Source organism: Diachasma alloeum, unplaced genomic scaffold (genome assembly GCF_001412515.2).
Source record: "Diachasma alloeum isolate Michigan unplaced genomic scaffold, Dall2.0 Dall_scaffold_00360, whole genome shotgun sequence".
Lineage (NCBI taxonomy): Eukaryota > Metazoa > Arthropoda > Insecta > Hymenoptera > Braconidae > Diachasma > Diachasma alloeum.
The window spans coordinates 604441-619790 of NW_021680499.1; the positions used below are offsets into that span (position 1 = coordinate 604441).

Below are 15350 nucleotides of genomic sequence, written 5' to 3' on the forward strand. Positions count from 1 at the left end.
CCCCCCCTTCCCCCTCCCCCGCCGAACACACACAACCACACAGTTAACCCCCGGAGTACACTCCTTCATTCTCCACCGAGTCCCAATAACTACAGCAGTATCTGTATTTTATTCCGAAATTCTCCACCGCCACGTACGTACTAAACTTGTGATAGTAAAGCGCGACGTTCTCTCGGTGAAATCAAACACTGTCAAGTCCGCCACGCACTGCGGTTTAGCTTAAACAAACTTTGTTTAGCGACCCGGAGGCAATCGTGGAGTCCCCTGGCTTTTACCAACCGAAACGAAGCCCTTCAGCATTCCCCCACCCCATTCACTCCTCCAATAACATTGTCGGAGAATCATTCTACTCCAACTAATGGTAGACTCCTAATTGCCCGTGAAAATTTCAATCCAGTGACAGTACTGGGGAAATAGTCGTTTATCTGGGCATTACAGTGTTGGGAAAATTACGTATGTGTATACTAGAATGCGGTGAAGTAGTGGCCCTGGTGCGCTTAAAACCGCATTCAACGAGCGAAGAACCATCAAATTGTCTAATTACCGTAGTTTGTTCAATATATAGGGAGAGTTGTTGCCTCGTTGTCATGGTTACAGTAAACACGTACTTATTGAACACTGGTTACACTGTGACTTGGAAGCATTCGCTCATACCTCTCTCGACTACTGGCCGGGAATAGTTGTTGTGGTTTTGCTGAACCTCTCTGTCATACGCTTGACCCGAAACTGTTCAAACGGTTTGCCTTGGATTTACGAATTCCCGGCGTTGGGTTATTTTACTTAGGATTCATGTAGCGATGAGTGTTGCCAATATGTCGCAGGGTTGACGTCAAGTTCATATTTCAGGTGGGAAAATCAAGGGGCGGGAGGGGGTCTCATTGTTTGGTTCAAAAGGTATTTGTTCGACGTTTTTTCGATCAATTATTTGAATTTTTAACACAATATGGATGGGAATTGATTTATTGAGTTAGTAGGTTGTTTGTAATTTAAAGTTATAGACTGTTTGGAATTTTTTGACATTTCGTGGAAGATATTGTGGTAAACCTCATGAGAATACGGAATGATTGCATTTTTAGGGGAATATGAATATTTTTAAACAAAATGAAATGAATTTTCAATCTTTCCCTGAATTTTCCCGATTTTTCTGAATTTTCACAGAATAATTGAACGGAAAAATCAAGTATTTTATTGATTTCTAGAAAAAATCACTGATAATCGGGGTAATTCTAGTCGGTGTCCAGCATCGCCAATTGCTAATAGATCCCAGCAAATCAAAACTTTTATTTCTTCGTAGACACTGTTAAAAATTTTCACTTGGATTCTCCGTGCCATATTCCGGAAATTTTTATCGTGGTTAAGTTGCACTGAAATTTCAGGAAACCTTGTCATTGAGAAATCAAATATTCCATTGATTTTCGGTTCAAACGATCTGGAAATCAATAAAATACTTGATTTTTTAGTTCAATTATTCTAAAAATTCAAGGAAAAATTGAAAATTCATGTCATTTTGTTTCTAAATACTCATGTTTCACTGAGAATTCAATCAAGTTGTGAAATTTTTATCTCATTCCCATGAATTCTCTCAAACTCATGAATTTCCGTGAATTCTACTTAAAACTTGAAATTTCATAACCGTTTTTTCCCTAAATCCGATTCAATGATCACTCTTCTCATGAGATTTACTATAATATCTTCCAAGAGATTTCAAAAAATTTCTAGCAATGTATAGTATAGATTCCACGACTGAAGAATCATCAAATTGTCCAATAACCGTAGTATCTTCAATACATTCGGGTCTCATTCCTCGGTTGTCATGGCTATAGTAAACACGCACTTATTGAACGCAGGTTATAGACCACCTGAAAGCCTTCACTCATCTCTCTATTCAGGATTAATTCTCGTGGTTGTGTTAAACCTCGGTCATAGGCTCGCACTGAAACAATAGAAACCATTTTCCTTGGGACTTACTCAGCGCCGATGTTAGTTCGCCTAATTAAAGAGTCAAATAACGATGAGTATTTTACCAATATGCTCACCGATTGCACGTCAAGCAAATATTCCAGTTCGTAAATCCCAGGATGTTGTTGGCACTGCTAATGCAGCCATTGGATACAGACTGCAGGAGAGAGCAATTGGTCACAAAATACAACAGCAAACGAGGACTGTCAAAGGTCGTGCCGTTCAACAGCATCAATATGGTGATGTTAATCGTCCTGTTGTTCAACATGCACCCGAGACTGGGAGAAATGTTCGACCGAGAGCCACTGGCACTTCAATTATCCCCACGAACGATGAAAGAGGCAACGACGAGGCTATGCGCATTGAGGAGAGAGAATTGCAGAACTTTATCAAGATGCGGGAGTTTGAGGAGAGAACTGATAAGATGATTACACTCAACAGAATTCGGGAGTTTGTTGAACAAGGTATTTTATTTTTATGTCGAGCGCACGGAGAGAATATAGAATTTAAAATTACAGTGGGAACATTGTAATCGAACAGTGATAGAATGATTCATTTATTGCGAACGAGATTAACTATTAACGAGTGGTAGAGTTGAATATGACCAAATAAATATTCGTTAATAGTTAATGAATGGTTCACTTGACAGGTGAAAGTCGAGTCAAACAAGGCTTCTTAAATATTCATTCGTTAACTATTAACGAATGAACATTTGGTGGGACCAAATAGACTCTCGTCTCCAACCAAATCCCTTCGTCAACAATAACTAATTCTGTCTATCAGTGAAGACCATACCGAGACAACTTTGAAATTTGATTTATCTTGATCTTGAATTTTCACTCTTGTCAAATTAAATTTTACTTTTATTCTAACACTTTCTATTTACAGACTCGCAATTTTTTCTACGTTCAACAGATATGGTTCTCCATTACTGTTTCCACTGTAAAAAATGATTTTGGTGTGTTGTAGTAAATCACTTGGTTTTTATTGAGGATATCCAACAGATCGGCAATAATCATTACTTTTTGTGATATTGTGAAAATTATTGATGAATGAGTGTTGATTGTCAATTGTGATTGAGAGATGTGCACGCAGAAAAATCTACACGTAAATTACGTTTTGCTATACGTAATTTATGCTTAACGCCGATATGTCTGGTGTTGTTTTTCCATACGGTCAAAATGAGAACGTAAATTACGCCTAAACAAAGCATTTTTTACGTTCTACTGAGCGTATGTCACGCGTAAGAAATCGTAAATTGCGATCACAACAGAAGCTAATTTAATAATTTAATGATGCGTAATTTAAAAGAAAATATCTTTTTTCTTCTTCATCATTGATTGCAGATATGTAAACATAAAATACGGTAAAAATTATCGTAATTTACAGCCATGTTGATCATAATTGAAGGTTCATCTTCAAGCATAAAATACGCTTTGGAAAGCGTAAAAAACTATTCCTTAAACGTAATTTGATAAAATTTTAAGGTTTAGGTTTTTCTGTGTTATCAACAAAATAATCAGGAATTTCAATTATTGTATTGGAAACTGCATGAATAATGATAAATTGATTTAAAGTGATTATTAATTGCGGAAATAATAGTGCATTTCTTCGCGGAAAGTAGTGAAAATTATTCCTGCGATTGATAACTGATTTTAAACATGAGAAATAAATGATAATCTAATATCATAAACTTGGGTATCCCCGAGATCCAAGCACCTTAAAATAGCTCTACCCTTCGACCGGGCTACGCTGTACGTTTAGATATTTTCAGTTTTTAAATTTTTCAACTAAATTGCATGGAAAAAAATTTGAAAAAATTCATACCCAGTCAGTATTACGTAAATTAAATTTCGCAAAATATTGACATTTTTTCAAACATTTCCCTCTTATAAATAAATAATAAAACTTGTTTGCAAAACGGTGGATTATTTTTTATGAGGTGTCAAAAAAATTCTTGATTTTTTCACATCTAATGAAAAAATATTCAGATTTTAATCTTTGATTACAATGGAAATGTTGATTTTCACATAAGACACAGGGTTAAATCCTGATTTTTAAACATTTCTTCTTTGAAAAACCAAAACGATAATTAAATTGAGAAAAAAATTAGGATTCCGAATATAATCGAGTTTTCTGCAATTTGTTTGCAGTTTTCAATAATCTTTGAATTTACCGTAAGGGTAGAGCTACTTCAAACACTACGGATACACACACCTACCACTTGAATATTCTTACACTCGTACTTGCATTGAATTACTCCCCGAGGCGCTTATCCCGATTGTGATCGCCTCACAACAAGACGATCACGTTACCCCGAACTTCAAACTTCTCCACAATTGAAACTGTCCAAAATCGAGGTAAACTAGAAATTACGTGAAATATGAGGTAATAAACGTTGCACAATGTGAAGCAGTTAAACGCAACTGTTGTTGGGTGATAAATCATGTAATCTCTCCATGGTAGTGTCACAAGTACAGATTAGATTACATTCACGTGAGTGACCCTTCATTGTTTTCATGCTACCAAAGGTATGACGGCACACGAGGAAGACATCAATATACGACGTGAGAAGCTACGGCACATGCTGGAGATGGAAGACAGTGAATTGATGCGAGAAGTCGTGAATCAGGTACACAGCAGTGAGGATGCCAAGCGAGAAGAAATAAGAATTCGTGCTGAGATGAAAAAACGAGAGGAGGAGGAGAATCGAAGGAAGCTGATAACGAGCAAACGGAGACAGCAGCATTTGGAAAATTGTCCGGAAACAAGAGAAAGAATTTCAAGGGATATTGCACGAGGTGTGAAGTATTCCAACTTGATTCAAATGTTGGAGAAGGAGACGCGGCGGAAGGAGGATAGACAGCTTGACGAACTGTGGTACAAGTTAATGCTCAAGGAGAATGAGAATCAGAGGATGAGGGAGAAGGATGAGATGAGAAAACGAATGATGGTGGGTAAAACGACTGGATTAATTCTGGAGCAGCAGATAGCTGGAAGATCATCATCGGCCGGTCAAGTGCAGAGATTACGTGAACAAGAGAAACTGGAATTGGAGCATTTGTGGGACGAGGTGAGGGCTGAAGAAGTACGTAACTTGGCACATGAGAGGGAGAAACGTGAGAGGCTTAAGGGGGAGTTGGAGGAGCAGCTGATGGTGGCGAGGAGGAGTATTGCGGAGCAGAATAGTCAGCAGGCCGAGGTCGAGAGGATGCTCAAGGTCGCCAATGAGGAGGAATTGAGGAAAGAGAGAGAGGAAATCGCAAAGAATACCGAGCATTTGAGGCAGGAGATGATGGCGTACATGAGGAGTCTTGAGGATTTACGAGTGGAGGAGGCGAAACGGGCGGCTGAGGTTAATGCAATTATTGAGGAATCAGCTAGGGATGCTGGGACGAGACGTGATCTTGCATCGAAGCGTTACAGAGAGGGACGCAAACGTATTTTGGAAAATTTTCTGGCGGAGAGGGATGAGCAGATGCGATTGAAGAGGGAGAGTGCGAGGGAGGAGCAGAGGCGGCTGGAGGAGGAGAATTATTGTTTGAGGAAGGACGCTGAGGTCGGGGCGGCTGATGGCCGTGCTGAGGCCGTAAGGAGGCGGCAAATGGCGCTGCACTATGGACAGCAACTGCAAGCTCAGCGCCAGTACGACGAGGAGAAGAAACGCCGAGAGGTGGATAGGGACAGAGCGGTGTATCGTGATGCACTGAAAGAGAATGAAGAATACGTGAAACTCACTGAAGAAATGGTTAATGCACCAGAAATCATTGCACCGAGGGCATTCAAAATTATGCTGAAAGAATACTCGGCTCGACGTGACGCACAACAAAAAAGCCTTTGTGGCCATCGTCCTGTTTCTCTACCCTCAGCACCAATGTCGCTCTCCTCTGTCACTGGGCTGCAGTACTAATTTACACCACTCGGTTGTATTTGCTTGTTTGTTTCACTTGGGAGTCATAAATCAACATGCACGTGGAACTGGTTGGTTTTTCTTTTTTCTCCTCATTTTCCATTGTTAGCGCTTTCAAAAGCGCACACGACACTCGTTTTTTTTTCTTCAGAGCTCCATAATACCCTTGAGGCGTAATAAATAGACATTTGAGTGATTCTGCTTGAAGCCTTGGATGCTCACTGGAGCTGAAAAAAAAGGAAATAGGAAAAAAAAGAGATGAGTACCCACTACGTCTGGCTTGATTTTTTATTTATATTTTTTTCAGTTTTATGGCTTTCTTTCCGCTGTTTTTTCCTCTACTCGACGTGAATATGAATTTTTCACGATGAAAATATTCGCCGGCAGCACATCAGACACGTGAAACAGGGGAGACCGAGAAATCTGGAATATCGAGAGACTTTTCACAGCATAAATTTTACATTTGTACATTATACATTTTATCCTGTTTTACTCTCGTTCATATGCCCCATGTACTTTTATCATCCGTGCAGGATGTACAATATACGTGTCAGAGAGCGCTGCTGTAATATCCATCTCAGCCTCTTTCCACTTGTCATTCCTGGACCAACAAATGCCATGTGGTGTTGCACTTTTAGATTACTTTGGTGCAACCCTGACACCGCCCGGTCCATTCAGAGAATTGTTTCACATATTTCGGTGTCCTGGTTCCTACGGTATTCCAGGCGTACGCTCAATAGTTCTGAATATTTTCCATTCGTTAAAGATATATTTTTTCCTTTTTATTTGATGGTTAAGAGAAACGGGTGGGATTCAACAACTTTTTTTTTGTCATGTCTGAGAGACGCAGACTAACCTTTCTTTGTTGAAAATGTTCAATGTATTTTCTGAATTTTTTAATTCTCAGTAGTTCAAGTATTTTCATATTAGAAGTGTTACAATGAGAGAAAAAATTTGCTCTGCTGACAAACTATGTTTTTCACGTGAGAATATTTGATGGCGTGGAACAGATTTTTTTGAGTGAAGTTAACCAACTTGTTTGAAGAAGGAAATTTAATATATTTCACAAAAATAAATTTTTTTTCGTGATCAGGAAGAAATATAATCTATTGGGCGACAATCATTTTATTTGAGAGAACTTCATAGGTTTATCCCATAGACAGAATACATTGAAGAAATAATTTTTTTTCCCAAAAAAAATTATCCCTTCGAAATTATTTAGTTGTGCCAATACCACAGTTTTCGTCTGAATTTTCCGTGTCAAATCCCGTAAATTTTTATCATGTTTAATTTCCACTGAAATTTCATCAAATCTTGCGATTGAAAATGATCTAAAAATCGATAAAATATTTGATTTTTCAGTTCAATTATTTCGCGAAAAATCGAAAAATCAGGAAAATTCATGTCATTTTATTTCTCAATATGCACGTTCCATTGAAAATTCACCCAAGTTGTGAAGTTCCGTCTCACTACCACTGAAAACTCATGAATTTCCTTGAATTCCCCCTAAAGCATGAAATTCCGTAACCATTTTCTCCTAAAACACCCTCAATATCACTCTCACGAGAATTACTCCCCCATTTCCCCTGAAATCTCAAAAAATTTTCAACAGTGTGGTATGAATTGCCGAATGTGCTGTCGCACCAACTCTCCAATCACCAAAAATATCAAATAGCCCCTATTAACCTCCCCCCTCCATCAAAAATTAATCCACCCATGAATTCCCCCCGAAAAACCATAAATAATTCATACCTACCCCTCTCCCGCAGATTCCAACAGATAATACATAATAATAACGTCAATCCACCCTGAATAGCCTCTCATATCTCAGAGAGCCAAGGGACCCTTCCCACCCTCTCCTGCCACGGTGAAATTCACCGCAGCCCTCCTATCTCCCTTATTTCTCCTTTTTCACAATTCGACTGATGCTTCATAACTACACGTGCATGGAAGGAACGAATGGAAAACTGTTGGCAAGGAAACCCCCCCCCCTACATCTTCATAAAGTCACAAGGGAGAACCTACCGTCTGATATCTGGAATTCCCACTGGTGATGGTTATGATCATACCGCTGGTGAAATTGTATGTCTCACTGTAGACAGGTTAATTTTATGAAAGAGTGAGGATGTGTACGGGCATGTACCTTCACCATGTATAGTAAACGACTTTTCACCCTCTCTCATATTCTCCCTGTATTCCTCTCCCTCCCCCCTCGCCATCCCTTCGCCCTATTGCACCTCATTCTCTCGGGCTTTCTCTCGCCGTTCCACTGACGACGAATGCCCAATTTTACCCGGCAATGTGTGTTACTCCACAAGCCGTGTACATAGCGCCACGAGTCTGCTCTACATCACCCAACAGGACATTGCCGCTTGGTGCACGCCCAAGGTGCAGCCCACCCCCTTCAACAACCCTCAACCCGCCACAGTTTATTTTAATATTTCAACAGCCCAACATCTACCGGAGTCTGGGGGGGGACTCTCAGTCTTGCTCTTCTGTTTCCACGTTTTCTTGGATAACTTTGGAATGGTGAAACTCTCGCATGTCTGACTTGTACGGAGTTGATACTCCGCATGCTTCTGCGGGGGCTTGATGCTTGACATCGTATTTCTCATTTTGTTGGGAATCTTGGGGGATTGGGGGGAGAGGCCTCCTTTGGGGTTTGGAAATTATGAGTAATTCATCGGGGGAAATAATGAGAGGGGTGAGGGGTGGATGAATTAATCGCGGCTTCGGGTTTATGCGTGTATTTGGTGAGGACCGTACCAAAATAGTTTTAAAATTTGACTGATTTTAAGATAATTCATGTATCTTTTACGGTTTGGTATAGACCACAGCATTTTCATTCATCAAATTTGTCAATTAGTTGCTTGAGGAAATATTTGGGAAAAATCGTGAATATTCAGCGTCATTCAAATTACTTTTTTGAATTCAATTTCCGGTATACTTTGTGGAATTTTTTATGGCATTGTAGTTCCACTGGAATTTCAAGACATTTAGTTATTGAAAATGCAAAATTTTATGGAAAAAAACTATGGAAACTGCATTTCCGGTCAGTCATTCCATGAAAATTAATAGAAATTAGGAAAATTTAGGTGAATAAATTGAAAAATTTTCAATGAAATGAAATTTCTGAAATGATTGATACTTAATATTCATGTGTTCATTGAAAATTCAAGATAGCTAAGGAATTCTTGTCTTATTGCTGCTCACAACTTTAGAACTTCAGACTTTCCGCATAAAAGCTGTGGTAGAAATTTCGCGCAAAATTTCTTTCATCGTAGTTTCTCTGAAATTTCAAGGTATTTAGTTATTGATAGTTCAAAATTCTATGGAAAAATCAATGAAACTGTAAATTTTACAAGTATTCCATAAGAAGTGATAGAAACTAAGAATTTAGAAATTAAGAAAACTTATAAATTTTTGAATTATCAATTATTCACGTTTTATTCATGTTTGTATTGAAAACCCAAATAAATTGAGAAATTCCATTCAGCAATTAATGAATATTTATTCACCGTAAAACAACAAATTGTCTTAAAGAACTAATTCAACTGCAAATCAAAACCATCAAATCCGACGGTTTGCCTCCCCCCACCTAACGATTACCCCATAATTGGCCACCCAACCAATTGCATCTCCGAATGAAGTAATTCAGCGAAAATCTGACCATCAATTACCCCGGCATTCCGCGCATCCCCTCCGCCCCACAAAAACTCATTCCAAGTAATGAAATAATGACTGAGATATTCCAATTACATTAATTAAATATAAACTTTTTCCTCGTCAGAGGGGATCAGTCGACATACCAGCGAGTCCTTCGTTCCGGCAACGCCCGTCCTCAACTCCCTGTCCACAGTGTCTCTTATACTCGTCATCCAAGTTTTTACTGTTCTGTCCTTGTGTGTCCCTCGCCCAGACCACAAGATTCCCCAGAATATTTTTTACCTCCCGACTGGGGAGCCATCGGAACAGTTCGTTCTTATACACATCCAGACCAGCTAAGCATCTAATTGCCTCCGGGCGTAATTTCTAGCAACGTGGTCCTGGGGTCCAGACTGGGGACTCTCATCACACCTGCGCAAGTTAAAGTTCAGAAACATTTTCAAGCCTCTCCCCCCCTCTCTCCCTATCCTACACTACACCATAACATACTATGAATAACTTAATCTTAATTACATTAATTAAATTTCAGGGATAAACTGGGCGGAATTCATCACCTGAAGTTGGCACAATTATTAAACTAATCAGTCTACGGTTTGTGCCAGTAATATTGCGAGGCCTTTGAACTGTCTGCTATGTGAGATTCCACTGAGAGGTGGGGGTTTGGGGGGTAAGTTTCCACTAATCCCAAGAATCCGGAGTTGAGAAACACGGAAGAATAGTCGGGGAGTCAAAGTTCTTCCAATATCCAACGTCTCAGCAGTTCACAGTATCGCGTACCGAAAAAGATTCGACACATACGAGGCAAGAGATAAGACACGCGCCAACCTTCCCTGAAGTATCCAGGCCACTTTTCCCTCCCAAGTTTAGTTGCTCTGGGGTTAAGAAACAACAGAGTCGTGCTAGTGTTATAGTTTTGTACTGAATTTCGAGATTTATGTTATTTCTTTGGAAAGTTTTTTTCGGCTTTTGCGAGGGAAGCCACGGAGTGGATTTATTTTTGAAATAGTTGGGGGGATTATCAATCAATAATGGGGTGGAGCTGTTTTCTTTGGAATCGTTCCGTGGAGATGCTTTAGTCTCAGAATGTGCACTCGGAGAAAATTATTTGATGAATTTCACCAACTACTTATTGAAAAAATGAATTACCAACTAATTAATTGAAATTCATAAGAGATTTTCCAATTTCATGCAATCCATTTTGCCAGCAAACTAAATGGTGAGGGCATGTATACATTTGGAAACAATCCTGCTATTATTTATATCTTGACAATCCATCAATGTCTCCCCTAGAAGATATTTTCGCAATAATCTACTATTCCTTGTTAAATTTGGTGCATCAAATAAATCGCCGAAAGTTTATTGAAAATTTAATAAATAGTTGTTAAATTTCAACAACTAGTTGGTGAAATTCACCAAATAATTTCTCCGTGCAATGATGGAATGAAAGTCATCATTTAAATTTTTTCGGTTTATTGCAGGATTTTCTTCACAAATTCATAAACCCACATATTTATTTCGAAGAACATGATTCACTTATAAGGAATAGTTTACCTCTATCCGCCATATCTGCATAATAATGTAAAGTTTAACTCGATGGTCTGCAGGGGGTAAATTTTTCCTTTGATTAAACTCGGATTGAAAACGAATTCGAGTCTTGAGACGGTCTGAATGTAGAATTATTTGACAGAACGAAATAATACGTAGAATTTTGATAGCATTTCAACTGATGTTGGTACGATGACATGAAAAAATAGAAGAAGAGAATAGTGAAGTCAGAATTTTAAAGGAGAGAACCCATTCGGAAACAAATTGCTAATTTATTAGCACGAACAAATATAATCATTAAAAAAATGCAATTAATCAATTATTGCAATTGCATTGCAACTGCCCACTTGTTCATGTTTTATCAGTTCATGCACCCAACGAAAAAATGTCATGTAACAACAAAAATCTTAAACGAAGTACCACATTTTTAATGCAAGATTTTTCTCCCCTATGTGGTCGTTTCGCTTCTTGGTTAAGTTAATTTCTTTTTCCACGTGTGTATATATAATACAAGATTCGCCAACATGTATCCCGGGAGGATACTACAGCGTTACCTATCACGCGAAAGCATGACACGTGAAATCCAACGGCTGGGGAAAAGGAGGAATGAACACTCTCGGATACTGGAAATAACAAATTTATGTTCCACCACTGAGGAAACATTAAATGATCATTGAATTGAATATCAGATAGTCCCCAATGGCCATGTGGAATTCGATTACCGACCTGAAACTGGGTGGATATGATATCTATGTTATATGATCCCTAAATTGGTTCATTTATCAAGGTGCAGGTGCACTACAGACAATGATACATTCGGGTGAAGCTGATGTGAAGCTGATAAATAAATATCATACATCGATTGGATGTTATAATCTACTCCATGATGAACGGTATCTACCTTTTTATCGGGATATTTTAGCATTGAAGGATTTTCGGAATGCACACAGAGGAATGGTTTATTTGGGTTAAATACACTTTATTCGAATCAAATAAATATTCTGTTAGAATAAAAATGGAATTTCAAGGACAGTTGACTAATCAGTTTCAGGAGAGTGACGTTGAAATTGATTTAAAGGGAAATTTAATGAAATTCCAATGATTTTGAGAAGCAGGAAGACGAGAATTACCCAATTTACTTGACTTTCCAATTATACAACGAATATTCAGCGTCGAATAACGCTGAATTTTTAATTAATTGATAACTCAATATCATATTTCCTTGAATTTTCCTGAGTCTATCAATTTCTGGGGAATAATTGAGCTAAAATTTACAGTTGTCATTCATTTTTTCATAACATTATGAATTTTTAATGATGAAATTTCTTGGAATTTCAGTGGAACCATAACTTGACCAAAATTTCAAAAAAGTGCATCGGATATTCCAGCAAGAAATGTTCAACAGTCTGGAGTTAGAATAGATCTCGATATTCCAGAAAAATTCCAGACAATTCACACATTTGAAAGAAATATTATGTAACACCAGAAAAATTATGGTGCCCCCAATAATTTTTGCAGTGCTGAACGATAATATTTCTGGTGGAACACAAAAATATTTCCAACAGTGCAAATTGCGAGGTATTGATGTTGCTAGCACATGAATTTTTCTAGAAAATTTTCCTCAGTGAATAGAAACGAATGTTTTCTCGATCCAAATAAAATTAAAAAAAAATTTTATTAATTGGAAATGAAATAATTGTACAGACGGCGAAGAGAATGAATTCCTTAACTTATAACACTTTTCATTTATTATAATTCAAACAGAAGATTTATTTGGAACAAATGAATTAGTTATTCCCCACAATTGAAATATTATCGTTGAATCAAACACAGGAATTTAGGAAATATTGATGAAATAACGAGAAAAAATTAAAATGACGATTTTCATTCAATTCATTTCACCATTTCTATTTGTCGGGGAGAAAAAACGAGTGATTAAAAGGAAATACGATGAATTAAGAGGTGAAAAATTACGCGGTGCCAGTGGAGGTAGACGCAGTTATTATTTCACCCGGTTTATATGGCAGATAGGGGTGATATAACTACACGGGTTGAAACAAGGGCGTTGGGCTTTTGGTCTGTAACTGGCAACGCGATAACGCACGAGTTCACAGCTTTTGTGCGTACAGCTTTTTCTCCGGGAAGCGCTACACGTTCCATAAGTTTGTATTTTTATTTGAAGTCACTTCTCTAATGAATTATTCCCATTATTAATTCGTGGTAACCAAGTTTGTTGAATAGTAGTTCGTGAATCCCAAAACGAATTGTTTACTGCACTAATTAATCGAGTATTTTTTCATGTTATGTAACGGGTATCGAGAGTCAGGTGTTACCGGACAACTATTCATACAAATGGATGAATCGTTCCATAGCTTTAATTGAGAACAACATATTGAGAATATTGGTCGATTAGCAGAGAGAGATTTTCATTAAGGGGAGACGGAACCCCGTTGTCTACATCAAATTTTAGAATTGTGTTTTCTCCTACAATTATTAATTTCTATCTATGAAATTACTTTATCGACTCGATTATCGCATTATTGAGTCAATGAAGTAGTTTAATGAATAAAAAATAGTAATTGCAGGAGAAAACACAATTCTAAAGATTCATATAAACGCAGGGGTGCCGTTTCCCCTTAAGGATAATTTTAAATGAAGTTGAATTTTAGATAAGTCAATTGTTAACATTACTCAGCAATTTTTTGATTATTAAGTTAATCAGCTATTAAATATTCAAAGATTTGTTAACTATAAACTATTAACGAATAGTAGAGTTGAATATAACCAAATGAATATTCGTTAATAGTTAAATAATGGCTCACTTGGAAAGCGAAAATCGAGTCAAACAAGGCTCCTCAAATGTACATTTGTTAACTATTAACGAATGAGACCGAATAGACTCTCGTCTCCAACTAAATCCATTCGTTACCAATAACTAATCCTTTCTATCATTGCAGGAGATTTCACGATTCTAGAAATTGACAAGAGAATATTTTGTTGTATCAAGAAAGTCATCTCTGTCAAAATTAATCTGTTCTCTCACTTTAATGTAATAAAAAATTCCAAGAAATGTAGGATCATAATCATGAGGACATAGGATATTTATTTTAATGGAATAATAAGCATATATTTGAGTTAAAATCGAATTAGTAAAAGTACATCTTTAAAAAAAATTTCATTTAAAAATTGTTAACAGGGTGAACTAATCTTACGAAACAAAATTTTTTCCTCTATCGAAAAGTGAAATACCTCCACGCGTGTGCTAATGAACATTTATCGGCGGCAAATGATTTTTTTCCTATTACCGCCCCTGTAGATTCAAATTGGAGTTAACAGATAGAATAAAAAGAGTGAACAGGGGGTGTGCAATCAGCTGGCCGATGGCGTGGGATTATCAGATTTCCCATTAGTGTAAAAGAATCCACGAGCTTTCATTAATTTGTACCCAGTATTTCACAAACAGCTAAAACCAATTTCCACTCGATCCTCCCGTTTCTTTTTTGCCTCATTTGTTTCGCTATTGATTACATTCCAATGTTGTGCAAAGAAGAGGCGCCTCTGTCGATTGGGCGCGCGTCACCTGGCTCCTCAATAACAATCAAATTTGACTTCTGACAATTCCATTCGTGGAGTATCCTAAATCGTTTTTCCGCCAGCCATCTATGTGAATTACAGAGGCACCAAGGCAATTGAGCTTTCCATCTATTTTCTTTTCCCTTTTTATTTTCATTCTCGTAAATCTGAAACTTGGTAGAACACGACAATTTTCACGTAATAGTGGGAAAATGACGAGGAGAAAATCAATATCACTGATCGATGAACGCGACAAGAAATTGAAGTTACAGTATACAGTTCAATGAGACAAAGGTAAAGCTCCAACTGAGGGTGAGAAAATTGGATTTTTTCAATTTATCTTTCTCTCTCTGGGTAATGCAAAGTCCACAGCAATTTGTTGAGAATAAATTTCATTTTTTCCCTACATTTTCCGAGGACTCAATTTTTTTTTTAATTATACAAATGACCTCATTCCCAGGCATTGTATGGAATGTGCCACATTTTTTTTTTATTTCACCCGACGGAGTTCTCTCTCCCTCCAGGGGTAAAATTGTTGAGTGTTGCGAGTACAACTAGCGCACACTAGTTACATTTTTTCCCCCCTCTGCATAACTACACATTCCGTTGGAACTACCTCCGGGGCCTCGAGCCAACTGTTGCAAAAATAAAGTGCTCTAGGATATCGATATCATTGTTTTTTTTCATCGTAATCTGT

At 37.6% G+C, this 15350-nt stretch overlaps 1 protein-coding gene across 1 annotated transcript; it reads left to right on the forward strand.

The window, feature by feature from the left end:
- The first annotated feature begins 2011 nt into the window (after positions 1 to 2011).
- On the forward strand, positions 2012 to 5869 carry LOC107041268 (cilia- and flagella-associated protein 53-like). The gene is made up of 2 exons (XM_015261741.1): positions 2012 to 2423; positions 4491 to 5869. The coding sequence occupies exons 1-2, from the start codon at positions 2012 to 2014 to the stop codon at positions 5867 to 5869; spliced, it is 1791 nt and encodes a 596-aa protein (XP_015117227.1).
- Positions 5870 to 15350: the final 9481 nt, after the last annotated feature.

Excerpts from the sequence above, each read along its gene's own strand:
- LOC107041268 (XM_015261741.1), top strand. The coding sequence starts at position 2,012 with ATGAGTATTTTACCAATATGCTCACCGATTGCACGTCAAGCAAATATT. Across the intron at positions 2,424-4,490 it reads TCGGGAGTTTGTTGAACAAG|GTATGACGGCACACGAGGAA; the intron begins GTATTTTATTTT and ends ATGCTACCAAAG.